Consider the following 26,257-nt stretch of genomic DNA (forward strand, 5'->3'; position numbering starts at 1 on the left):
GGGGGGGGGGGGGTGTGCTTTTGTCAGGGAAAGAATATTTTTATTTTAATCGACTAGGTCAGGAAACTATTTTCTCCCAGAGCATCCAGGTTTCAACAGAGCTCTGCAGAGAATGGGTATTCTGAATTTGTGAAATGTACTTAAGTGCTTTGGCAAATAACAGGATAGCTCTGTGTGCATTGCTGTGCAAGCATAGACAGGTTTTATGTGGAATTTAGGTGTATCAGAAACCATTTTGATAATTTATGTGTGTATTTCTCACTTGGTCAGCGTAACTGGTTAACTTTTTTAAGATGAGTTCAAGTGTAAGCATTTTCATCCCTATTTTTTAATACTGTTTGATAGTTAAACCATCTCTGTTGTTGTTTTGGCAATTTACTGGCAGTTCTCGTTAGTTCAGTATTTCCCTAGAGGTCTCCCTCCCTCCCTCTCTGCCAGACATGCTGTTGCCCCTTTGCAAGGAAAGTACAAACTTAATTCTATCAGCTCGGTCTGTGTCTTGTTTCTGCTGAACGAATACCCACGTTGTGAGCACTGCTGTGCAATGGTGGCACTAAATGAATTCTTAGTCTTATCATAATCCAGGAGGAGAAACTTGACTTTAGAACAGCGTTCATGGGCAGAGGAAAGACTCATCTAACCTCAGTATCTCTTTATGTGACAGGGGCCAGTGCACTGAAGAGTGTTATGAGTTGGGCAGGCAGCAGTGATAGGTCTTCAGCATCCTTTCCAGTGCTCTTTCAGGCAGGTCTGTGCTGAGCCGGAACTGGTCTTTAGCTGTGTTTAGATATGGGATTTTTTTTCTTTCATACATTCGTCTTAAAACTAGACAAATTGTAACATTCAGGGATAAGGTTCCTGTGGTTAACTGGAGGGCTTGAAGGGCCTCTGACAGAATTGTGTGGTGTCCGCTGGGCTTTTCTACTAGAAGAAATGATGAGCTATCGCCTTTCCTCAGTCACATGCAGCCTGAATTACCACCGCTTTCAGGGTCTAGTTCTTGGGGGCTGAAAAGTTTATTTTTTGAAAGCAGAGTATTGAAGGATTGTGATCGCAATTGAACTCTTCTACTAATCAAGATTTTACACATAAATTGCATCCCATTTAAATGGGTGACAGACTTTTTACAGTTTTTTCCAACTTACATTGAACAATGAATTAAAAGATCACGGTGCAATGTCTCTAGCCAAGAAAGGCTCAATTTTTGTGCTCTGCTGCGTAGTTTACTATATATCTTGAACCTAAATGTAGGAGTAGTTTTTTATTGTATTATTATTCAAGTATTTAAAGAAGCAAAATCTTAGGAATGATAAAGTGCCTTTGATAAAACACCTAAAAATGGTACAGTGAAAGCTTTTTGTGTGAATGCATACGACATTTACCATTGCTTTTTGTTCTGTGGGATGGGCTTTTGGTAGAGGGATTTTGTGTGTGTAATGTCCCTTCTCTCTTACCCTTTGTGTCCCCAGGAGGTAGGTGTTCTTTTAGGACAGGTATCCTATAAACCTTATATCACTGAACATTTTTGGCATCACCTGTCCACTGTAAGTTCTGCTTTAGGCTTGTGACAATTGCATTACCGATATCAAGTATTTTCCATATGTTACAGAATTTTAAAAGAAGGATTTAATCAAGATGCATTGAAGTCCATTTTTTCTTATTTCTTGCTTTTCTGTGTCAAAAACTTGAGAAACTAGCTTTAGAAGCTATGCATCTAGATTTTGGCTGAGATAGGAATTGTCAGTCTAACAAGCAAATGCACAACAGTGGAGTTGTGAGCAAGAAAATTTGTCTTAAAATACATCAGATAAAGTTTTTGGATGGATTTTCCTAGTCTGTGAGCATTTACAGTGTTTGGCTGTCACTTGTTAACCAGTTACTTCAGCAGTGTGCTTTTACCTTCAGAGTGAAAGAATTTAACTGGGAAGGAGGTGCTGCACTTTGTGTGTTTGTAGTAATTTTGTATCTTACACGTTTTCATGCTCTTGAAGAATTGTTTAAGCGGAAACATTGAGATAGGACAGTAAGATATGCAGCCTCTTTAGTCTGTCCCGTCAGCAGCTTTACCAGCCTCCCGAACAGCTCTCCTAGGGTACCCTGTTCTGTGAATGAGACCTGGCATGCCCTTACTTGGACGTTTAGCAATCTGAACTTTGGTTTGTACTCTAGAGGAACTATCCCTAGTTCATCGTGCCAGTCATGAGAACCGCAGAAGGAGTCCTAGCACTGGAATTGTGTAGACGCCGGGGGAGTCAATCTGTGGCTGACTGTGGTATTGACATGCAAATTTGTAGATTATCTGACCGGAGCATTTGTCACTTCAGTCATCTTAGTGACAAGCTCTGTAGCATTGACAAAGTACGTATGTTGGAAAAGGTAGAATAATTTCATGGACTGCAGGTGAGTTTATTGTGCAAGCTTTTTTGTAGGTCTGCAGTAAAATTCCGTGGGTGACCATTGTATTGCATTGAATGATTGTAAGGGGAATAAATGTGGATTTTAGTAGATTGGGGCCGACTCTCAGGGCTCACTGACTTCTGCAATTAGTTACATTTATCCTGAGTGTGTCCCAACTAGGAAATTTCTGTCAGAATGTTGCTGAAAATCGTGTTAGTGATACTTTTTTTTTTTTGGCCTGGATTCTAGGCACAAAAGGCTTGTGCCTCTGGGCACTTTTCAGGAAGGCAGTGTGGGATCTTACCGGCTACTTCTCTTTGAATTAGTTATCCAAACGTTAGAGTGATGCCTTAGAATAAAGGCGAGTTGTGTTCCAGGTGCCTGTGGAGAGTACTGATGGCCGTAATGGTGAGAAATTCGGTTCTTCCTGTAGAATCAGTAGCGCACCCTAGTTTGGTTTAGAAGTGTGCTACTGACAGAGGTGCAGACTAAGAAAATAAACAGCCAAAAGTTTTAAAACAGTTTGTAAAGAACACAAAGACCTAGTTTTGTACAACACAAGGCAACAGTTAAACTTAACTTGGGAGCCCATGTTGAGAATATCTGCGATATGAGTGCTCAGGAAGATGCTCTCAAGATCTAGTCTAGTAACCGGTTATTTTTTCATTTGTGCTTCAACTTCCACAGCTTTTATGGTGCTTGGAATGTCTCATCTTTCATGTCAAGTTAGATTTTTAAATTTAGTTTGATTTGTGGTTGGTTTTTTTTTTCTTTTTCCTGGCAAAATAAATACATTTGGGTTAGGTATAATTGTTGCGGAGCCATATTCAAATTGGAGCTGCACTAACAAGTAATTACAAAACGCATCTTATTCTTTTGGAAATTTTTTCTGGAAGAGATTGTTTTACTTCTGAATATTAGAAACATTGATTGTCATTTTTATAAGGAAAAAAAGTGGTTTGTATAAGGCAAAGCCTTAAATTTTGGCCCATGCTAAGAAAAAGATTTAGATTTTTCTATTTTGGCACTGCTTTTCATAATATGTTCTTACTTTATGTTAAACTGATTCATTTTACTGTTTTTTCTTCTTTGGTGTAAGCTGAGCAAATGCTCTCCCAAGAGGCTGACTTTTAATTAAGGAACCAGTTTGGATATTGCTGTGACAAACATGTAGCTATATTCAGTTTATGCATTCTGCTGTGGAAAAAAAGAAAAAACTAAAAAACCACAAACCCCCTTCTCTTACGCATTTTTATCAACTGTTTTCAGTTTTCTTGGTGATATCTAACAAGAACTTGCATGTTGCTGTACATTCTCATTTGAAACTTTCCTGGTGCAAAGGAATAATATGGGACAGCAATGTGTGATTCTTGTATGTATATTAAAACCAAAAAAACAGGGCAATCTTAGTGAGTTTAGGAGGGCAGTCAAAAGCCAAAATTTCCAGCAGGAAGGAAAATGCAGGAGAGGGCATCTTCTGCAAGGAGTATTTGTGCTTACAGGACATCGTATACTGCCAGTTAGTCTTTATGTTGGGAAGTTTCTGTAGTGACTCATCTGGAAAACTAAACCAACCCACTTCTCTTCTACTGAAGATGGACTTTTGTGTAAGAGTAGTGTAGTTTGACTTGACTTGTGGAACTTGAAGCCAGAAATTAATCTCTTATTAGGGGCAAATTCAAAGTCTTTTCACTTGTTGGGGTCAGTTCTGTGGAATGTGCTGGGTGGGGAGGGATCGTTCTATTTATTTAATCTTTTTCCCCATCCTGTGACAGATTACTCCAGTGTCTGAAACTCCATCTGTCTTTTCTGTCCCTTCTACCCTGTCAGGTTTATCCTTTCCACAGCAACTCTGAGCAGGAACTGTAAGCTGGACTCTTACTGCCTCAGTGCTGAGAAGTTATGAGGAAGGGAAAGTTTTCAGAGAAGAGAAATGAGGCCAGTTGTGAGTTTTCTAATGAAGAAATGCTGGAACCAGTGTTTATTTTTTAGGTCATACCAGTGCAGCTACCATTCTCTCCCTGTTTAAACAAGACAGTGTTTCTGACAGAGTATTTATGATGTAGGATCTCCATCCAGCAGTGCATTACTTGGACTATGATGGGCTGCAAGGCTGTGTTTACTCGTACTGTACATCTGGAGTGAAGGGATATGTAACATAAGTGAGACAGGGCAGGACTGGGTGTTTGGGGGTTTTGGTAGGCTCCACGTGTTCGGCAACTGGAATATAATAAGAGCACAAAGAGCATCAAAGTCATATTTAGTCATGGTACAACCTTTCTGTGTTCTGGACACTGAGGTAAATAGTTCATTCAGATACTCTTTTTTTAAAACTTTCTATATAAACCAGAAGATAGGTTAAAGATGGTTAAAACATTTTTAAGTTCCATATACTCCCGCAGTAAAGAGTTATAGAATAGATGTGACTTTGTCTTCTTTCAGTCTGTGAATGAAAATGGAAACAAGCTTTTTGGGACTTCTAAACTTCATTTCTAGATTGTGAAAGAGTCAGCATTTGAACCAAATAGGTTGAATAGATTGCAATTAAAAAAAAAAAAGCAAAGGTCTGTTTTTTTAGAGTGCTTTGGTAAATTCTGGTTTTGGGTGTTCAGCCTGTTACTTCAGTAACTTCATTTTATTTCTAATATCATTACTGTGTTTGCTTAAATATTTGTAATATAAATTATTTTAATAGATTATGGTAAGTGTAGACTATAATTATCAATATCTATAATTAAATGTGCCATGTGAATAAAATTGTTTACTCTTTAATCTTAATTACAGGCAGCTCTTCAACTAGAGAATTCAAAATAGGGAGAGGCAACCATTGCAGACTACTTCCTCACTTTTGGAGACAACTAGTGAAGGAATGCGATTTAAAAGAAGTTTATGCTAGATAGAAGCGTAATGCCGAGACACTCAAGATGATGTGGATACTGTAAATAGTGCAGTCGTGGTAGCAGAAGGCTACTGCAAATCAATTTATCCTTCTAAATAAAGCTATGGAATTTGAATGGCGTAGAAGTGGACTTTTTCTCTCTTTGCACTGGCTCAGATTTGAAGGTGGAATTTGATTTAGGGATTTGGTCAGTATGTAGAAGTGATCTTAGAATACAATTCATGGGCAATAAAACTTCAGTGTGAGTAAATGGACTTTCTTTAATTGAGAGTAGGTACATCTAGACTGAGTTCAAAGTCCAGCTGGGTGCTGCTGGTGCTTAAAAGGAGAAGTAACTTCTACTAGGACACCTGCTCTGCAATCCACTTGGTGTTTTTTGTTTTAGGCAAAGGCGTACACACTGCATTTTCTACTTAAAACAAAAAACCCTGCTGCTATGGGAGATTTCCACAAATGGAAAATTATTCAGGGCAAATCATAAAAAAATTATTTATCTAAAGCTATTGAAACTATCAAGAGAAATGGAAGAATGCTAATGGCCAATAGGTGATGAAATAATACAACAGAACAAGAGAGCGACAGTGTAATTCTGTTGACTGCTCCATGCGGTCATTACGCTGAGTTTGTTACACTATTTCACTGCCATGTATGTTAAATACACATTAATGTAATGCACGTATGTAGCATCCCAAAGCAAAGCAATTTTGCTATTGTGTATTCATCAGTTGTATAGTCTACACAGGCTTGCACTTCTCTCAGATTTTTAAATTGAGGTCATTAAATTGGTTGATTTTTTAAGCAGTTTAATTTCAATTAACGCTCTTTATCACAGACAGCACTCAAAATTCCCTTTGGAGGTTAAAACCCATGACAAGTGACAACAAGTTAAAAAAATTGTCAAATTGCAGAATCTCGAAAGTAATTAAAGGAAAGTAAAATTCAAACATACAAAAGTTGTTTTGGGCTTTTGGTTTGTTTTTTTTTCTGCCAGTTAATGTCAAATTCAAGCACTGGACAATTTGCCTTGTGGAAAAGAGATTTTATTGAAGGTGAAAAGCTGGAAAAGTTGGAAATGTTTATTGTAGGAACACTTCAAAATTTGAGAGGTTTTTGTGTGTGTGTGAAGAACAGTTGGGTAGATGTGAATTGTGATCTTCAAAAACCTTCACAGAAGTTGAAACTGCTTCAAAGTAGTGTGAGCTGTATGGGATGTCAGAACACTGCAGATAATTAGCAGTGAAGAAATGGTTATCATCAGAATTGCAAACAAGCCTACTGTCCTTATTGGGAGTTCAAAACTGCCTTTCTTCAGCTGTCTGAGCTAGTGGCAAGGGAGGGGATACCCACCCAGCCAGTAAAATAACTAAAATTTCAGCCTCTAACGCTGACATCATCGTATTGTACTCCATTAGCCTACACTTAAGTTCAGGAGCCACTTAGAATGTTTCAAGATTTAAGAACACCTTGACAGCGGTGTCCATCTTTTTCACTAGAGATTAGGCAGCTTGGTTTGGTGGGGTTGTTTTGGTTGTTTTTTAAAGGTGTCTGGAGTGTTTCTTGGGATTGCAGTTGATGCACTGAACAGTAACAAATTGTTTGGAATTTCAAGATTTCCAAATGACTCTTCGTGATTCTCTTCTTGACTTTAAGGTCTGTTCAATACAGGACAGTAAATATCTATAACCAATTCAAAGCGGAGTTGGAAAGACAAGAAACCCAAAAGATAGAAAGATTTGAAATCCCGTGCCACCGAGAAAAATATGTCTGGGTACCATTTCTTTCTAAAATATTCTGTGTCCTTGAATACTTTCCTTTTTTAGCTCTGGAAGCGGTATTATATGCAGTGCAGAATCGTTCAAAGCAGTTCTGTGTCGGAAAAGAGAAATGATTGAGCTCTTGAAATGTGGTGTGTGATTTACAGTACAGATTGAGAGTGTGGAGTGGGACAATATAGTAACTGTGCTGCACACCATGAGGCGTAACAGAAAGTAGTGCAATCTCTTTTTTCTTATTGTCTAAACTGTTTATTTTACAACTATGTTTGAAATTTCTGTAGTTTATATTATAGGAAACATGCAAATACGTGAATTGATTTGAATAGAAGATGAGGAGTGGTGTGAATAACACAAGCACACGGTTATGTTGTACTCGCACCAAAGTACAATTCTTTATTATGGTGTTGGGACATACTTTGTGTCCTGATAACATTTACTCCAGACCTCTAGTACTGATACACTTCCTTTGTAAGAGGAAGTGTTAGAGAACTTTTTTCAGTTTTTCAGAAAATACTAGCAGTGCCTTGTTTTTACGTTCTTTTTTTTTTTGCTTCTGCTTATTTGATGTGACAAATACACCAGTGTTTATCTCTTGTGCAAGAGACATCAACAAAGGTGGTGTACGGGGAGTCTGGGAGTTTTCATTGAGGGGTAAAACCAGTGCACAGGACAATTATAATTGTTCTTGGAGTAGAAAATGTCAACAAATGAGAGGAAATAAGGAGTCTGCTTATTTCAGCAGTGTTCCTTCGTTCTGGTTTAGCTTCGCCTGAGTTGCTGGGGGGAGGGTTTGTCATCCCTGACTAATTTAGGTAATCCGGGGTTATCATTCTTGTTGCTTGCTCTCTTGCAGGACTGTTTCTTTTATGGCTTTATGGTGTGACACATATTATTCTGCTAGAATGGCAAACAGTGAAAAGAATCCTAGTTTGTAGCTCTACCAGCTTTTTGTGATATTTGAACTCTGTGAAGACCATTAGTGATTTCAGAATATCTGTCCTGCACTGGTGGTGTCTTGCATAACCACCTTGAGGACTGGTCCTACGCTGCCCTACAATATTGAAGGAAGCTTCAGGACCCTGAAGTATTTTAATCTGTATGTGCGTGTGTGTTTTGCTTTGGAGTTGTTTAATCAAACCAACTATGGTTTGTGCATATATGATTTTGGGTCGTGATGATAGAAGAGTTGAGTTTAATCTAGGTATTGCTTGCTGTCAGAACACTTGCTTTGTGCCTGGCTGTGAAACTTTTGTCTTTCTGTGTGTTTGCCATGATAAAACATTTTCCACTGATTTGTGGAGAAGCATATTGGAAGACAGTCACACAGGCATTCTTTCATTTTCCACAGTCAGAACTCAAACTTAACTAAAGTTGGAAATTTATTTTTATACACCGATGATGTTGACCCATTACTGCTGTAATGGAAACATCTGGCAGTTCATCTTCTGTATTGTTTCAGAGTGTCTTACTTGTTGCATGAGATTGAGTTTGAGAGGGAGGGATGTATCTGGTGTCATCTTGCCATACTAGATCGATGATTGCCAAGGGATTCCAGAAGAAAAATAGATCAAACTCTCTATTGTGCATCAAGAAGTTTTTTAAAGGTAGATTTTCTTTTTGGTAACTTTTTTTTCCTTTTTAATACAGTAAAGTTTTAGTTACAGTGTTTTCATGTTTGGCAAAATCTGTCTTTGAGTATCTGTCTGCCTTAGCAGGACTTTTTGTTTTTTCCCCAGTTGCCATTAGACTTATTTCCTGTTTTCATGGGAGTATTGGAGGGAGTAGGGTCGGTTGAACAAATGCCACAGAAAACCATTTCCTCTTAACGGTAACATCCAAGATGACTGGAACTTACTTTATCTCTTAATTTTCTTGAACCAGTTTTGGCATGTCTGTTATGCACCGAATTTGATCAAAAGATTATTAATGTAAAGTTTAAATTTCCAAAATACTGGTTGTGTCACTCTTTGGTCTCAGATCACACAATGTGTAATATGTGTCGCTTTTTATTAAAGCATGTGTGTGAAATTGCTGTTACAGAGAGCTTTGGTTTTCCATTGGATCTCCTCTGTGAATAAATTGCTCCTGCCAACAAATTCTCTGGGTAGAATTGGTAATTATGAAATCTAGTTGTTGACCAGAATCTTGAGATGTTTATCAGAGAACCTGAAAACAGTTTTCATTTTGTTTTTAAACCAAGATGATGGTTTTATGATTAGTTTATGGGATTGTCTAAATTTGATTAAGTTGCTGGGTTTTCTTTTAAAGAAAAGGTAGTGGGTTTAATGAGTGATTCTAATCAACTGATAGCTGCAAAATAGTTGCATGTAGCTGGATACTTTTTTGTTGTTTTGTTTCTCCTTCTGCTCTGCATCAAGGATAGTGGAAGGGAAGAAAGTGCAGCATCTCATCTGGATTAGCATCCAAGACTGAATTAATTATGCTCAGAGTCTTTTAGGTAGTGAAACAGCTCTTCAGATTAGCTTTTTGTCAGGCTTTGTCCTTCTGTAATTCTCCCTCCTTCTTATTCTGTGGGTATCTCTCCAGATATCTTGTGTATTATTTTTCATACTGTTAATTAATTAGGTGATATTACATTTCTGTAACTGGGAAGATCTGAATCCTTAATTTGCAATAGTCTAGAAAGCTTGATGTGGCTGTTGATGATAGATGTTTAAACATATTGACCTGTGAATGGCAAAATTCTTATTGTTGTTTTTTATTCCAGGTAGGAGAAGACCGAGAGTGCATCGTCCTCGTTCTCCAATATTGGAAGAAAAAGATATCCCACCCTTGGAGTTTCCTAAATCCTCAGAGGACTTAATGGTGCCTAGTGAGCATATAATGAATGTTATTGCCATCTATGAGGTACTAAGGAACTTTGGCACTGTTTTACGCCTCTCTCCTTTTCGTTTTGAGGACTTCTGTGCTGCTCTGGTAAGTCAAGAGCAGTGCACACTTATGGCAGAGATGCATATAGTGCTTTTAAAAGCAGTTTTACGTGAAGAAGACACTTCAAATACTACCTTTGGACCTGCTGACCTCAAAGATAGCGTTAATTCCACTTTGTATTTCATAGATGGAATGACGTGGCCAGAGGTTCTGCGGGTATATTGTGAGAGTGACAAGGAATACCATCATGTTCTTCCTTTCCAAGAGACAGAGGATTATCCTTATGGACCAGTAGAGAATAAAATCAAAGTTCTGCAGTTCTTAGTGGATCAGTTTCTTACAACAAACATTGCACGTGAAGAGTTAATGTCAGAAGGTGTTATTCAGTATGATGATCACTGTAGGGTTTGTCACAAACTTGGGGATTTGCTTTGCTGTGAAACTTGTTCAGCTGTGTACCATTTGGAGTGCGTGAAACCGCCTCTTGAAGAGGTACCAGAAGATGAATGGCAGTGTGAGGTCTGCGTTGCACATAAGGTGCCTGGAGTAACTGACTGTGTTGCTGAAATCCAAAAAAATAAACCGTACATTCGACACGAACCTATTGGATATGACAGGCATAGGCGAAAATATTGGTTCCTGAACAGAAGAATCATTATGTAAGTAAACCAATATAGTCTTTTCTGAAAAATAATTTTGTATTGAATGTGGTTTTAATACATCCTGTAAATTGCTGTTACCATCTTACAGTTGTTCTTTCTTTAGATAAGGCCATTGTGTGCTGTTTTGTAAGTAGATTTCTAAAGACCCTGCATTTTTCTCCAAAAGAAATATTCTCATAATCTCTCTGTATATAGATTAAGGGGAAAAGAAACAGGGTCTGCGGCTTAATGTGCCTAAAATACATGAATGTGAAAGAATGGATTTAAGTAAGAACTCCCCAGTTTCTTGTAAAAGTTACTGAAAAGTAGTTTAACTGCTTTTGTGATAACATGGTGTATAGGACACTGGTTCTGGTATTTTATCACCTGCCTAGACAGTATTTGGCTGTTAGATGCTGGTACTGGTTTGAGGGTCTCCTTTTGAAGCTGAGACTTTTGGAGGCACTCGAAGGTATTCACCATGTCTGTTAACCAGAAATGTAGAAAATGCTGTGTGTGAACACTTCTGTAGGGGTAAAAAAAAAAAAAAAAAAAGTCCAAGTAGCAAGAAGTGCCCATCTTCTAGCAATTGACTTTGTATGTTTAGCACAATTTACTGGTTGGTCTTGAGATACTAACGTATCTCAAAATATGAATAATATTCAAACACTTGTTAGTGAGGGCGTTGTGCCCGGTTTGGGGTTTGGGGTTTTTTTTACCTGAAAAAGTTGAATCTGGAGTTCTAAAAATATTTGTACATTTTTCACAGGAAAATAGATAAAGATTGTATTTTCTTGTTAAAGACTGTCCTTATGTAATCATTCTCATAACGGAGGAGAAATAGTATTTAAGTGAGATCAGTGGCATTGTTTATTTAGGAAAAGTAGAGATTTTACTAGATTTCTTGAAATAAAATTTTCCATTTGGTATTATGGACAAAGTAAAGCACAGCTGGATCCCGTAACAGAATTTCGTACAAAACAGATTACAGTGAATGTTAAGATATTGGCCAGTGTCTTTAAAAAGGATTGGGAGGATTGCTGATGGTGTTACATTTTGCAAACAAGAGACTGGTATAGATTCGGTTTAGTCCTTTAAAATGCAGTGCTCTTTCTCTAATGTATTGTTAGCGGATGCTTTAAGTGTTAATTACTGCTGCTCTTTGTTTCCTGTGTTCTTCTTTCACGCTTGTGAAAAAAGAGTCTGTGTTTGATTATTTTTAGTTTCTCTGGGTTATAAATGCTACGGTAGTGTCAAGGAATCTTTTATACTCTTTTTATTTTTATACTCTGTGTTTATACTCAAATCAGATGCTCTGCAATGTGTGGTGTATCACTTGGATGGTTCAGGATGCGATGGACAGCCTGAAGCTGTTGATACCCTAATTCTTTCACTGCCTCGTGCATAACTTTCTACCTTCTGTTTGCAACTACTGAGTTGAAAGTTTGATTTTCACAGAAAGCCTGGTTGTAAAGGACATGAAACTGATACTGGGTTTGCTCTAGTTACCCGTGCTTTAGTCAATTCTTGATAGTCTCTCTGTGAGTTGTCTTTTTTATCTTTTCTTTCAAACTGTTGAGGAAAAGATTGTTTTAAAGGTGGGTTTGTCTCACTGCTCTACTGTACTGGCAGAATGATTATGTTCTGCTTGCCATTAAAGGTTTGGGAATTTACATTAAAAAATCCGAAGTTACTCACTAAGGAGGTGATTTTACAACAAATAGGGCAGGCTTTTTTTCCCCCCAGTATGTGGGCAGGTTTTTAATTACTTTTGACTAAACTTTATCTATGAAACAATCAGGTTTTTTCCTGAAGAAGTGGAATATTTTATGTTCAGAAGGTTTTGATAAGGCAGTACTTCAACATATTTTAAATTAAAATCATACAGGTGTTTCTTGATGTTCTAAAAGTTCTTTCATGATGTGAAAGTTCTTTCTAGCATTGGTAATAATTTTAACTGCACTAGAAAAGACATCTTCAAAGGTTAAGTATATTGATTTCTTAAATGAGTTTGCATTCTTGTTGAGTTCAGCGGGCAAATTGTTTGCTTCAGAAATCAAAACATTTTATGAATATAAGGTCTGTATATTAATTGGGATTTAAAGAGAAAATACATCAGTTTTTCATTTCAAATCAAAGCAGATGAGAAATGTAAACAACACAGCAAGAGGAAAAATTTTATTGGATTTTCCGTTTTACTGATTTTTCTTTAGTGGTGATTGAAGTACTTCAAAACTTAAATAGAAAAGTATTTTTATGTTTAAAAATGTAAGAACAAATGCAGCTCATCCATTGTTTCCTGGCTTTCTTTCATATTCTCATGCTGATCATCCAGGTTGAAAGATTCTTTTCCTGCTAGTCCCTATCCTTCCTGTGGCCATTAAATATGCCTTCTGCTAGTGTAAATGTACCTATGCATGCTCCCAAAACAACTTCTTTCTGAAGCGTGTTGTTTGGATTAAAAATTTTTCAAATCCTCCTGGTGGAATTGGAAGCAGCGGATAGACAGTTGCTCTGGAAGATCTGTAGCAGCAGCAGTGCAGTGGGATGTACGGAGCCAACCGATTCCGCCAGACTGTCCATAGAACTTGGACCAAATTAAATTTATGCATAATGTGCCTTAAAATTTTATGTTGAAGCCACTTCATAAGGGGACAAAAGTATTTACTACATAACTAAATTCCAGAGAAATACAAATTTAATAATTTACACGGCTATTTAACTCTGTGCTTTCAGTTTTTAATGTCCTTTAGATTCAGTGAGTGTGCTGTACTGCAAAACCAGCCGTTTCTGTCTGTGTACTGACCAAGATCAAACCACACCTGATATCTTGCATAACTGAAGGATAACTTAAAGGACAAATGCTAAAACCTGAGATTCATGAAATTATATTATCCTAAAAACTTTATTAAAATGAATAGAGTGTATTCACCTATATATCCGAGGAAACTAATAAATCTAAAAATAATCTGAACAAAGACCAATTTGAAATCTTGCCTAGGGGGATTAGGGAACTGAAATCCTAAATTCTTGCTTTTTTTAAGTTTTTCAAAGGGGTTTTTAGGACTTTTTATTACTTCTTCTCTCTTGCCTTATAAATATTGTGAATCTATCGTTCCACTCACTGGTTTTCTCATCCTTTAAAGGATGTTGTAAACTTGTTGTTGTTCAGTGGTACTTTTCTTTCCACACTTGTCACTTGCTGAGGTAATAAACCCTGTTTAAGCCCATCATTGTGGTTTTGCTGCTCCTTCCCACCTCTTCTGTTTTACAAGATGGAAAAGTGGACACTGAGGAGGCTTCCTCTCATACAGCCCCATGAGCAAATATCAACGAGAGTAAAATTTTTAAAAGGGCAGGAGAAAATTAATTCCTGAAGTTTTGTTTCAAGCTGATAGCAAAGTTAGAATGATGTCTCTGGGTCAGCTGCATTTGTTTTGCTTGTGAAGGTTATTTCTGCAAATTAATGAGTCAGGAAATTTAGGACGTTGACTCGCATTCTCCTAGTAAACTGCTGCAGTGTTTTATCTTTCTAGAAATGCTGAGGTGCTTTGAATTTGTCAAATGTCTATGAAAGAAGATAATGAAACATTGGCTTTCCTTTTGGTAGCAGAAATAAGACACAAATTGTTACTCCTGAGTTGTATGTGTCTTCCTTAATGGTCAAAAAGTTCAGCTCCAATGTTTATCATGCTGTTTATGTTCTTAGTGGGTCCTCCTCTATTTTCTCCATTAATTAAAAGCTTTTGGATCTTCATTTTAATAGATTAAACAATTTACTGAATTCTTCAGCTTCTAATTTTATCAGCATGGAATTCAGGAAAGGGGCTATCTACTTTGTTACTACTTTATTTGAAAACTTCTAGCATCTTCTGTGGTGTCATTTTTATCAGCCTTGAAACTTGCCTCCAAAGCCTGCCAGTTCCTGGCAGCAAAAGAGGCTGGAAAAGGTAGGAAATACTTGTGTGGTTCTTTTCTCCCTTGCTTGGCCTCACTTAATGTATGTGACTCCCGTGGAGACTAAGCAGACCCGTCCAACACCAAGCTGGCAGATCTCTCTGGTTTGTCAGAGGAAAACGTTGGGAATCGGCCCTTGTGTAGACTTGTGTCTTTCCATCTGCTCTTTGACAGCCCCCTTGATCTTTTCAAGGGGTAAAAGTGGCGTCCCTTCACCTAAGGCAAGAAGGTGTTCAGGGAAAGTTGGCTTCAATCTTTTGAGTGTTAATTTAAATCTTAGCTAACTTTGCCAAAATGGATAGCATAGAGTGCTGTCTGCGGTGGTTCTTTGCCTGGTGGTGAGTCTTGAAGTGGTGGTGAATCTTGAAGTCTGACCGAAGATGAGGGTCGTGTGAGCGTACAGAACAGCAAAGCCTGTGCCATTTCATTGTCTGTCTGTGCTTTGGTCAGGAGAAAACGCCAGTTCCTGAACTTCTCTTACTAAGGCTGAGATAGCCTGTGATTTAAGAGAAATTGTGTACTCAAACCCCTATATAAATGGAGTAGAAGGGAAATAAAATACTCAGATAACCTCATGGTCTGTTTGTAGAATGTTATCTGAGTGCTTCCTTAGTGGGCAGGGCTCAAATCACACAGGAAAAGAGTAATTAATTAATTCCATAGGGCCAAATGATTGTCAGTGTTCAGCTGTTACTTTTTGATATGTAGTATGTCAGTCTTCCTGAAATGAGCTGTTCTCTGAGAAAACTTGTCAAACTTAACTATGCTAACTTGTTAAAACTAATGGAAAGTTACTGGTAGCCTTGAAGAGTAAGTGGGTAAAGTAGAATTAGTTATTTTTCATGAGCAAAGCCTTTTTGAGAGGAATTACAGTACTTCTTTACAATATACCAGGTTTTATCATCAAAACTAAAAGTCTGTTTTGCCGTAATAGTTGTGACAAATATAAAATATATTTTATTAATGTCACGTTCTATGCTTTGAGTTTCTAACTTTGTTATTTCCTGACTATGCAGTCAGGAATACTACCCTTTGTGGATTCTGAAGCCATACCCTCTTTCATTGCAAATTGTTTGAGTTTTAGTAGTGGATTACTGGTCACAGTAAGAGTAAACATAATGACAATAAACCTTGTTGCCAGATTGGACAAAACAGTTTTAAGGAGAGTCTTTAAAAGCTTTGCCCTGGAGAGCCGTTGTAAGAACTTCTGAGGGGATGAAAGAAGGGAGAGAAGTGGCAAAGGAGTACTTGGGTGCTGAACTGGGTTCATAGGAATGTCCTCGTGGGTTTTTTATTTGCAATTAATAGGTCTCTGCAAAAAGTAGGCTGATACTAATTTTTGTCAATTTCCAGATATTTTTAAATTTTTTTTAATACTTCTACAGAGAGGAAGATTCAGAAAGTGAGAAAGATAAGAAAATCTGGTACTATAGCACAAAGATACAACTGGCAGAGTTAATTGAATGCCTAGACAAAGATTACTGGGAAGCTGACCTGTGTAAAACTCTGGAAGAAATGCGTGAAGAAATTCATCGGCACATGGATGTCACAGAAGACCTTACTAATAAAGCGAGGGGCAACAACAAGTCTTTCCTTTCTGCAGCAAATGGTAAGAATTTTTTGTTTAATGGGCATAGACATTGCACTTTGAATCAAGTACCACTTCATATTTATTTTGAGAAGTTCATAGAAGCTGATGGAGATACATCACGCGGGTATCAGCATGGCTGTGTAGCACTGACTTCTTGTAGGACTATGTGTCGTGTCCTGAATGATTTGGATTCTTGATATGCGTAGAGTGTGCCAGATTGCGATCATTCCAGGTGCCGGAGTGGAGCTGTGTTAACTGTCAAATGTTTCTTGATGTAGTGTCTCTTATATCTATCTATATATGCATCTCCTCATAGACAGTTAACAGTCCAGTGGGAGTTGGAGTGGCAAATGTATTAGAGCTCCAATATTTGCCCCAGTATTGTGGGAAGAGTGGAAAAGTGCTGTCTCCTCTGCAGTTCCCCACCAGCTTAATTTATCTACCTCAGAGCAATAAATAGCCATATAAATGTGTGAAGGTTTGAACTTTGATTCTAGGAAAGACATGAATATTAGATATTCAGGTTTAAAAATGTATTTAAGTCCTTTCTATATAAATGCATAACTGAGAAAATAATTAAATCTTTGGAATTGTTTCTTGTAAGTGGGGAAAAGTGGTAAGAAGTTGGATGTTATCTTTTGTCTCGTTGAAAAGAACTGATATTTGTGTCATGTTTTTCTGCTTGGTGACTCTGTGTGTAGTGGTTTGTTGTTTATTAATGACAACATACTTTCTGTTGTAGATGAAATTTTGGACGTTATCAGAGCAAGAAAAGGAGAAATAGTGGAAGATAAAAGCACAGCAGATGATGAAGCAGAAAAGGCCAAAAGTGATGTTGATAACGACCAGACAGATGCTGAGAGAGGCAAAGAAGAATCTGGAGACCAAGATAAAATAGAGGAAACACCTGCTGAGCAAGATGCAGAAAAGGCGCAAACAGAAGGTAAAGAAACTATGACCGTGTTTGAACAACTTCATTTAAAGTGAATCTTAAAGACACTCACATTTCTCTAAGTGTTAATGTGACTCTTTTTGCATGGTTATTTTTTTGAGAAATGGGTGATATTTGTCAGTTCCTTTGTGCTTGTATATTATAATCAGTTTCTTGCTTAGTAATTTCAACAATTTTCCTGCTTCTCAAGTCAAATACAGCTCGTTTGTAGATACATTGGCTTGAAGTACATGTGGCACCTAGATCAGCATGTTTGTAGTAAGCAATATTACCTCATTTTTAACATTGTTTTCCTCATCAGAATTAAGTAGTTTGTTCTTTGATTCTGAGACAATACTATCTCATGGCAAAAAAAAAAAGAGGAAAGGAAAAAGCACAGTGTTTTTCAGCATTATCAAACAGTCAAACAAAGCTGCTCAAATTGCTTTCTATGGATGATGCCAAATGACATCCCGAGACATACCAAAGAATATCCCTAAAGTTTTGTTGTGCGTTTTACTATAGAGGCAACAGTCGTTGGGGATAAAAGTAACTCTGTGACATCAAGCACTGATGACAACAACACAAATCCTTCTGCAGGAGAGACTAGCTCTGAAGGGAAGAACGCATTGGGGTATCAGTCAGAAACCCTTGATAGCAACAACGTGGCAGAGAAGAAGGTGGCATCAGAGCTCCCTCAGGAACTCTCAGGTACAGAAGGCACTGCTACCGATGCCTCTGTAATTTGGGGAATCTGTTCAGTTTTTCTATCTGGTTTGTCCACTAAAACCATTCACAGCGTAGGTCACTCATGCTGTTTGCTTGCAGTGCCATCCTTTACTGCTACGTTGTCATTAACATTTCAAAGTTAATTTTCTTGCAACTAGTGCTTGAAATTTGTGGTCCTCTCTGACATTAGCATTTGTTTCCATGCCTTCCAAAGATGACTATGGCTAAGCTTTTTATGTTCTTTTTTCAGTATATTTTATTTTTCCATAGTGATCCATAATGATTGTTAGCATCCTATCAAAGTTTATTTCAAATTCTAATTTGCTGCTGGCTTGTTTATTACTTTAACCTCTCATTTACTGTATAAAGCACTAACAAAAAAAAAGTATTTTCATTCATGTGAGTAAACCATTGCATTGACATGTCAAAATTAAAATTGTCATGCTAGGAATTTTAAACAGATTTCAGAATTGTAAGTACAGAGACTTTGTTAATAGGAGGAGAAAATGCAAGTTAAGATTAATCCTTAATCTGGAAGCCTCATAATACACTTTTTTAATACAGAAAATGTCCCAGTGTATGGGACAAAAAGCAACATGTCAGGTATTTGACCAAATGTTTTTGCCTGTTCTCATATTTTTTTAATTCTGTTTTAAAGTTAAAATAACTGTGTAGATTTTTAATGGAAAAGATACGTATCCTATAACTTTGCTCCAGACACGTTTATGGGTTTGTATTCTGTTTTAGAGATTTACTTAAAAATTTATCATGATTTCTTTATTATACTTTCACAGGTACTTTTCTCCTTCCAAAGCTTGTAGCTTATTTTTAAGCTAGTGGACTTCTTTGTAGGCAAGTGTGTGTGTGTGAAGAGAGGGTTCTTCCTCAAATCTAATTTACTGTATTCATTGTGATACTTGTGTAGCTGTTATGAAATTTCAGTTTGAGACACTTACATCAAAGGCTGGGAGTGATACCTCCAAAGAGGGGGAAAATAAGAGTAAACATGAAAGTAGATGAGCATGTGTCACGACCCTTGTGAAATGCAATTGGGATATGAGTGTTTTATTAAGAGTCTAGTTTGGGCGCTCCTGCTCTCCTCCAAATAGCAGGCACTGCAAATGGTTCCATTTTCCCTCTTAGTGAAAAGGATCGAACGATCAAACAGTGGTGACCACCCACATGGCAAAGCCAGCAATCAAGATGCATTCAGGTTAGGGATCTTTCAACAATTGTCTTTCTGCTAGGAGAGAATATTTCATAAAAAGGAGGGTTTGTGCTGTCACTTAATCACAGAATCCCTGATGTTTTGGAAAAATTCTGGAAGCAGAAAAATGTGGTATTTTTTTAAACAGCTGAGCTGTGACTCTCAAAATCAGGAAGATGTTTTGAGGGATGGCAGCTTGTCCTTACCGGACAAGCTGGAGTGATTTGTTTTCAAGTAGCAGCGATGCTGTAGTGGAAAGGTTGTACTCCTGCAGTACGCCTTAGCAGCAAGGGAGGTGGCAGTAACGTCCACAGCTGTCAAGACAGACAGGAACAAGGACAAGTGAGGACCAAGGACCCATTTGTCTTACTGAATGTGAAGCAACAACAAGACCCATCAGATTGTAAGAAAGAGGCTGGTATTTTAAGTTTACAGAGGAGGAGTTTAGATACAGAGTGGGGCCAACTGAATTGAAGTCTGGGGTTCCACAGAATTAATGTGTCGAAGAAGGAACAATCAAAGACTCAGTGGAAAACTGGAGGGGAGCTGAAAGGTGTGTGTTTTGAGGAGCAGCTAAAGCAGAAGGAAATCTAAAGAGAGAAAATCATAGAAACCGCACAGAAGACAAAATTTCATGAAATCTGCATTCTAAAAGGAAAACAAAGTCTCAGGAGAGGGTTCACTGTGTGTGCCTCAATAGAAAAAAATAGTCTTGTATTTAAAATCTGTGCATATTTCATCTGAGCATGAATTTCACTTCTTCAGAGCTGTAGAAGTTGAAACTGCTTGAAACAGAACAAAAAACACTTTCATGGATACAGTGCTCAGGAGGGAATTAATATTTTATGGCTGTTTCTTTCCAGTCCAGCAAAAGATGTTCATCTGACTTTTTTTTTATGAAAAATTTAGAACTAGAAAAAATTGCATTGAAACAATTTAAAAGAAAAAGTAAAAATTAAGTTGTTCTTTTGTAGAAGAAACTGGTCAGATGATCCCTAGCAGCAGCAGTGGTCCATCTGCTGCACCTCTACAGCCAGACGTTGAAAACAGCAACAGCAGCGAGCTGGGCTCTGGGCAGAATGACTCCATTAAGACGTCTGATGATGCTGAAAATGCAGAGAGGGGATCTCAGACTTCAGAAGACATAGGTAATAATTATAAGAACAGTGTCTCTAACTTTCAATTTTTGCATCTTTGATTTTTCGAACTCCCCTACATCCATAGAAAACTTCCAATTTTTAAGTTTGTCTTAAAAGCCTTTGTTTTTTTCCTGGGCAGGAGAGAAATCTAATGGTGAACGAAGTGATTCTCCAGGCGCAGGAAAAGGCACGCCAGGTTCGACGCGAATGCTCACAAGATTGCGAAATCCAGATAGCAAGTTGTGCCAGATGAAAAGCCAGCAGGTGGCTGCTGCAGCACACGAAGCGAATAAGTTATATAAAGAAGGCAGAGAGGTTTGTGCACATCTTGGAAAACTTGAAGTACAAAAATTGTTTTAGAAAACTGATATTTTAGAAAAAGAGTTATTTTGGCAGACTATGGGAGTTACTTAATAATAAAAGTAGGAATAATAAACTAGCAAATGGGGAAATTGCAATATCACAGAAAGCTTTTTTTCTCCCTCTCCTTTGCTCTTGCTCTCTTAGTTGCTGTCTACAGAGTGGTGTGACGGTGACCCAGTGCCTCTCCTTTCCTTTACCATGCTGGTGGTTGAAGTTAGAGCACTGGTGACTCTATAGCCAGCAATAAGTTATTACATGTCTTCTCCCATTTCTGTCTTCTAAGCTCTCAGAACCAGTGCGCCAAAACTATGACTTCACAGTGGTTTGTGTTCGATCATTGCGTGAATAGCTTGGTAATAGCCATGTTTCAGTTCATAACAAATCTGTTCTGGCAGAGTATGGTCCCTCAAAGACAATCATTACGAAGCTGTAGCACTGCTTGATGTGGACAGAAGTGAAATCTCTCAAGTATCTGCCAGTTGATATACATTTTTTGTATAGCCATAGGTTGGTTGTTGGTTTTTTGGTGGTTTGGTTTTGTAGTGGCTTTGTTGTTGTGTGTGGGGTGTTGTTTTTTGTTTTTTTTTTTTTTCAAGTAGCCTAGTTTCTGCAGGAAATGTTTGAGTGTTGAGTTTGTCGCAGTTGTCTGCCTATTGTTTGGTGTATTCATTTTATTTTTGTTAACTGATTTTCCCTGTAAGTTAACGTTTAGCATTCATCAGCCTCTCAGATTTGAAGCTCAGTTATGAGTAATGAGACCAGGGATATTATTCATGTCATGTTTTCAAAGTCAAGGATATTTGTTTGCTTAGCTACATGTATGAGTTCTGTGATTTACCAAGAAGGGGCTTCACAGAAAGCTCAGTTTAGTGAAGCTGTTGTCCCCAGGCTGTCTCCCTCCGTAGCCATAGTTCAGAGCAGCAAAACAGGTTCCTGTTTGACTTCATGAGGAGCCCAGATGGTCTTTTTTTAATGTTAAAAGTTGATCTTTGGGAATTCCTAACTCTGTATGCAATCAGTGATGAAATACATATATTTAGTATATTGGATAAACAGTTATTTGCTTCTACAAACTGATGCAAGGTACTTTTATTATTTTATATAGAGACAAGTTAAGCCTAATTCATATATAAGCAAATGGTAATACTTGAATCTTAAGTGAGTCTTCAAATGCATTCTCTCTCTCACAAGGTTCTGGTGGTCAACTCTCAAGGTGAAGTCTCCCGAATGAACACAAAGAAGGAAGTTGTGATGAAAGGAAATATCAACAATTATTTCAAATTAGGGCAAGAGGGAAAGTATCGTGTTTATCATAACCAGTATGCCACTAATTCATTCGCATTGAACAAGCACCAGCACAGGGAGGACCATGACAAGAGGCGCCATCTCTCTCATAAATTCTGTCTGACTCCTGCTGGGGAGTTCAAATGGAATGGGTCTGTACATGGGTCCAAGGTTCTTACCGTATCCACTTTGAGGCTAACTATTATTCAGCTAGAAAACAATATCCCGGCATCATTCCTTCACCCTAACTGGGCTTCCCACAGGTAAATTAATAAATAGAAATAAATATTCTCTCATTTTATTTGTATTTTTGTTAACAGTATTCACAAGCAATAGTCTGCTTTTTCAAATCAGTGATTTCCAAGCACTACGCTTCAGTACATTAAAATGTAAGATAAGGTGTTTGTTCTGTGATGGATGGCTAGGAGGAGTGCACGTTTGAGTGAAGTATTAAAATACGGTTTTTATTCTACCATTAGATCTTATTAGTATAGCATGCTATATTAGTGCCTGTATATGTTTGAGGTTTTTCTTTTTTCCCATTCAGGTCTAACTGGATTAAGGCTGTTCAGATGTGCAGCAAACCTAGAGAATTTGCACTAGCGCTGGCGATATTGGAATGTGCAATTAAACCAGTTGTCATGCTGCCGATCTGGAGGGAATCGTTGGGGCACACTAGGTAAAATAAACAAACACATCTTTTTGAATGAGGCCTTTACTTTGTTTTACAATCACTAGTTCCTCTAATCTTGTCAGAGTTATGTTTAAATTTAGGCAGTCATTCAGCACTTAGTGTTTTCTCTCAGTCAGAAGCACTGACAATACTTGACGAGATTTTTATAGTGGCATTGCCTCTGCAAAGCAAGTTTGGTTTTGTTATCTGAGCCACTGTCTCAAAGTGATAAAACTTTGGGATACTAAAAGAGCAAATTTCAACATACTTAGTTCAGTGGCATCTGTCTTTTGTCTCTCGTTGTGAGAAGCAGAAACGAGATGTGTCTGATGTTAGACACAGTTGCAGGCATCTGTCTGTCTTACTGGAACAGCCAAAACCAGCAGTGTGCCTGTTGCAGGTAATACATATAACCCAATACTGGATATTGAAAATTATTCAAAGGAGTGGTGTCTGCTGTTGTTTGACTTCTTATATTTGCTAACAAGAGCCTGTACATAAATGCACTTAAATCTCTGTGTATTAGATTACGCAGAATGACAGCAATAGAAAGAGAAGAAAAGGAGAAAGTGAAAAAAAAAGAGAGAAAGCAAGAAGAAGAAGAAACAATGCAGCAAGCTACATGGGTGAAATACACATTTCCTGTCAAACACCAGGTAAGGTTTTCTTTTGGGTGAAGAACAAACAATACAGAAACTCTTGATTTTTACTCTTTTTCTGGTTTCATTTTAAACTTAAAATTTTCGTGTCATTGTGTTTCTTTCTGCCATTGGAGTAGGAACCATGCCCATGTAGTCAAGCACATAATCTTGGTCTGAACTAAATTTGACATGTATTATGCTCTTAGTGACCCTGCCCAAGTTGACAGATGTTCGGCTGCAAAATGCAGCCTTTCCTTACAGGAAGGTTCTAGATGGGTTTTGGAATCTTGTTTGTATGTCTGTCCCTACCCATCCCTGCTCTCCTCTCATCCCCACCCCCCAAAATCTAGCCTAGCTACCTTCACTTTGGAAGGTTACAGAATGTGATGGGAATTATTCTAGAAACCTCTTTATATTCTCCTACAGTAGATATTAAATACTTCTGTTGAGGTGGATCTTTGCTCTAAGTTTATTTGTTTAACAACCATACAGGTTGATTCAAAAACTTGTATGATCTTTCAGCTTTTAGGTAAATTGACTCTCACTGTTGCATAAATAAATATGCTTTTACGTGTTACTATGATAGAATCAATTATCAGCAGATATATCTTTGATTTTAGTACGTTATTTCACAAATATACTTCAACTTGCTTGAAAAAGTCTGTAAATTAAAATTTTGGTGTTTTTAAAAGTAATCTTAGGTTTTAAAATTAATGTATACATCAATAATGCAGCAAATAGCACTGTTAAAACTACTATTTCAAAAATATTTAACAGGTTTGGAAGCAAAAAGGAGAGGAATACAGAGTAACAGGGTATGGTGGCTGGAGCTGGATTAGTAAAACACACGTCCACAGGTTTATGCCCAAACTGCCTGGAAATACTAACGCAAATTACAGAAAGTTGCTACCAAGTAAGTGTAAGTGTCTGCATTGCTTGTATTTTTTTTTCTATTTACTAATCTACTGCCTTTTATTGCTTATTCAGCTATTCGTTTAATTATTTGCATGGGATATTTCTTATGTGGGCTCTGTTACAAATAGTGTTCCAGAGAAATTCAGAATATGTTCGTCCACACTATGTTACATATCAAAACTGTTTCTTTCCTCATATATTGATGTAATACTGTCTTTATTGCTTTTAACTGGATCAAATACAAAATGGATGTGCCTGCTTCAACGTCTATATGACTATTGAATTAGATTTATTTTGTTTTTTATATTGCAGTTAATAGCCACCACAGTGTTAAGCACAATGTCATTTGAATACCAATGTCTATTCTAACTTAACTGTGGAAATTAAAATTACAAAAAATTATTTGTGAATTTTCAGAATCTGAATTAATATGCTTCCAATAGGCTGGGTTTTCAGAAAGTGTTACATAGTTTCCAGGTTGAGTTTGGGGTTTTTGTGGGGGGTTGGTTGGTTGGTTTTGAAAAAAGCTGAACATGGACTCCAGGAAAAAATAATGTAAATGAGCCAAGTTTATCTTATCTTTTTTTTATTGAACATTGCACTAAGCTATGATGGTATGAGTATTGATTGCATACTCAATTCTATTTCTGAATTTCAGTAATGATGTGTGAATGATTTGAGAGGTAAAATAACACACATTAAAAATGTAGCAGAGTATAAAAAATATTCAGAATAATTGAAGCTAATTAATTTGTTAATAGCAAAGGGCGAAGATGAAAAGTGCAACTTGGATAAACGAAAAGGTCCAACTAAGGTAAAGCTAGAGAAAGACCGAACAAAGGACTCTCATGATCTGCAAGCAAAAGACAAAGCAGATGTTTCAGAAACATTGGAGAAAGTAAAAGTGAAAGAAGAAAAGTCATGTGAAGAAAAAGAAGTTGATACAATTTCTGAAAACTTAGATGATGCAAAAGACAAAGGTGATATACTTAAGTTATTGTAAAACTAGCTCTTTGTGATGACATGGCATGTTTAAGAGTAGAGGACCTCGGAAATAACTATTGAAAAACTGTGAAACGGCTTCTGTCAAGACACTTCAAATGTCTCAGCTAAATGATAGCTGATTATCCCTTGTAGTAGTGTCTGAAGTTTTTGTTCCCTTTTTCTTGAAATTAATTAACACACTAAAAGGCCCATTTATTTCTTAGTACTTAATGCAAAAATATTGCTTGTTGTTCATTGTTAAGGGAGCTTACTGATTCAGAGTTATTTATTTTTCACAGAGGAGAAAGAAATTGGTGGTGAAAATGATAAAGTCATCAAGGAAGAACCTATGGATGTGGATGATGTGAAAATTGAATCGCCCATGAATGATGAGGACAGTCATTGTAAGCTGGATATAATCAATGTCAGCGAGGGATTTCATTTAAGGACTTGCTACAAAAGGAAAGTAAAATCATCAAAATTAGATGGACTTCTTGAGAGGCGAATAAAACAGTTTACGCTGGAAGAAAAACAACGTCTAGAAAGGATGAAACTGGAGGCTAGTGCTAAAACCATAGGCATTCGATCTGTAAGCCCCCAGAAAAACATAGATGAGCTACAAATGAGAAAAGTAAAAGAAGGAAGACAGTTTGACGTCTCTTCCCAAGATCAAACCTGTATTTCAGATAAGGCCCAAACTGAAGATGCAGAACAGGACTGCTTGCCAGTCAGTAGCATCTCTTGTACCAAAACTGGTGAGCTGGATGAACCCTCTTTAACAAACAGGCTATCAGAAAGAGAAGGCCAGCTACCAGATGAAGACTCACCTCAGTCCTCTGAAGGTGAAAGCTCCACGCAGAATGACAGTAAAGAAAACAACCCTGAACCTGTGACTGCTGTTAAGTGTCAAGGACAAGAGGCTGTTGGAGAGTCTGAGAGTTCCTCTGTGGATGGCTTCAAACAAACAAATGCAGAAGGCAGAATCAAAAGCGAAAAACCTCTGAAACAAAAACTACCTATTACCAGAGTATCTCAGCGTGAACGTGAAAGCTTAGGGCCAGTGGTAAGCGAAGGCAGCTGTAGAAAAGGTACTCTGGCCACTATTGAAAAAACAGAGTCCGAAGGGAATTCTGAATGGCAGAGCAAAGATCCAGAAAACAACTGTATGAAGAAAAGCCATATTGAATCAACATCATCTCAAGTGAGTGAAATGGAGGAAGAAATTGCTCTAGGAAAGAG

General features: G+C 37.5%; 1 protein-coding gene across 1 annotated transcript in view; it reads left to right on the forward strand.

The window, feature by feature from the left end:
- BPTF (bromodomain PHD finger transcription factor) overlaps positions 1-26,257 on the forward strand; it is a 51,446-nt gene that overhangs the window by 1,773 nt on the left and 23,416 nt on the right. The window contains exons 2-13 of the mRNA XM_010141043.1: positions 9,800-10,622; positions 15,947-16,170; positions 16,895-17,095; positions 17,609-17,794; positions 19,994-20,167; positions 20,298-20,473; positions 21,713-22,068; positions 22,353-22,484; positions 23,005-23,134; positions 23,897-24,032; positions 24,796-25,014; positions 25,318-26,245. Coding sequence (XP_010139345.1) covers positions 9,800-10,622; positions 15,947-16,170; positions 16,895-17,095; positions 17,609-17,794; positions 19,994-20,167; positions 20,298-20,473; positions 21,713-22,068; positions 22,353-22,484; positions 23,005-23,134; positions 23,897-24,032; positions 24,796-25,014; positions 25,318-26,245 — 3,685 coding nt within the window. The remainder of the gene's footprint in view (positions 1-9,799; positions 10,623-15,946; positions 16,171-16,894; positions 17,096-17,608; positions 17,795-19,993; positions 20,168-20,297; positions 20,474-21,712; positions 22,069-22,352; positions 22,485-23,004; positions 23,135-23,896; positions 24,033-24,795; positions 25,015-25,317; positions 26,246-26,257) is intronic.

The sequence above is a fragment of the Buceros rhinoceros genome, unplaced genomic scaffold (assembly GCF_000710305.1).
Source record: "Buceros rhinoceros silvestris isolate BGI_N320 unplaced genomic scaffold, ASM71030v1 scaffold11828, whole genome shotgun sequence".
Taxonomy (NCBI): Eukaryota; Metazoa; Chordata; class Aves; order Bucerotiformes; family Bucerotidae; genus Buceros; species Buceros rhinoceros.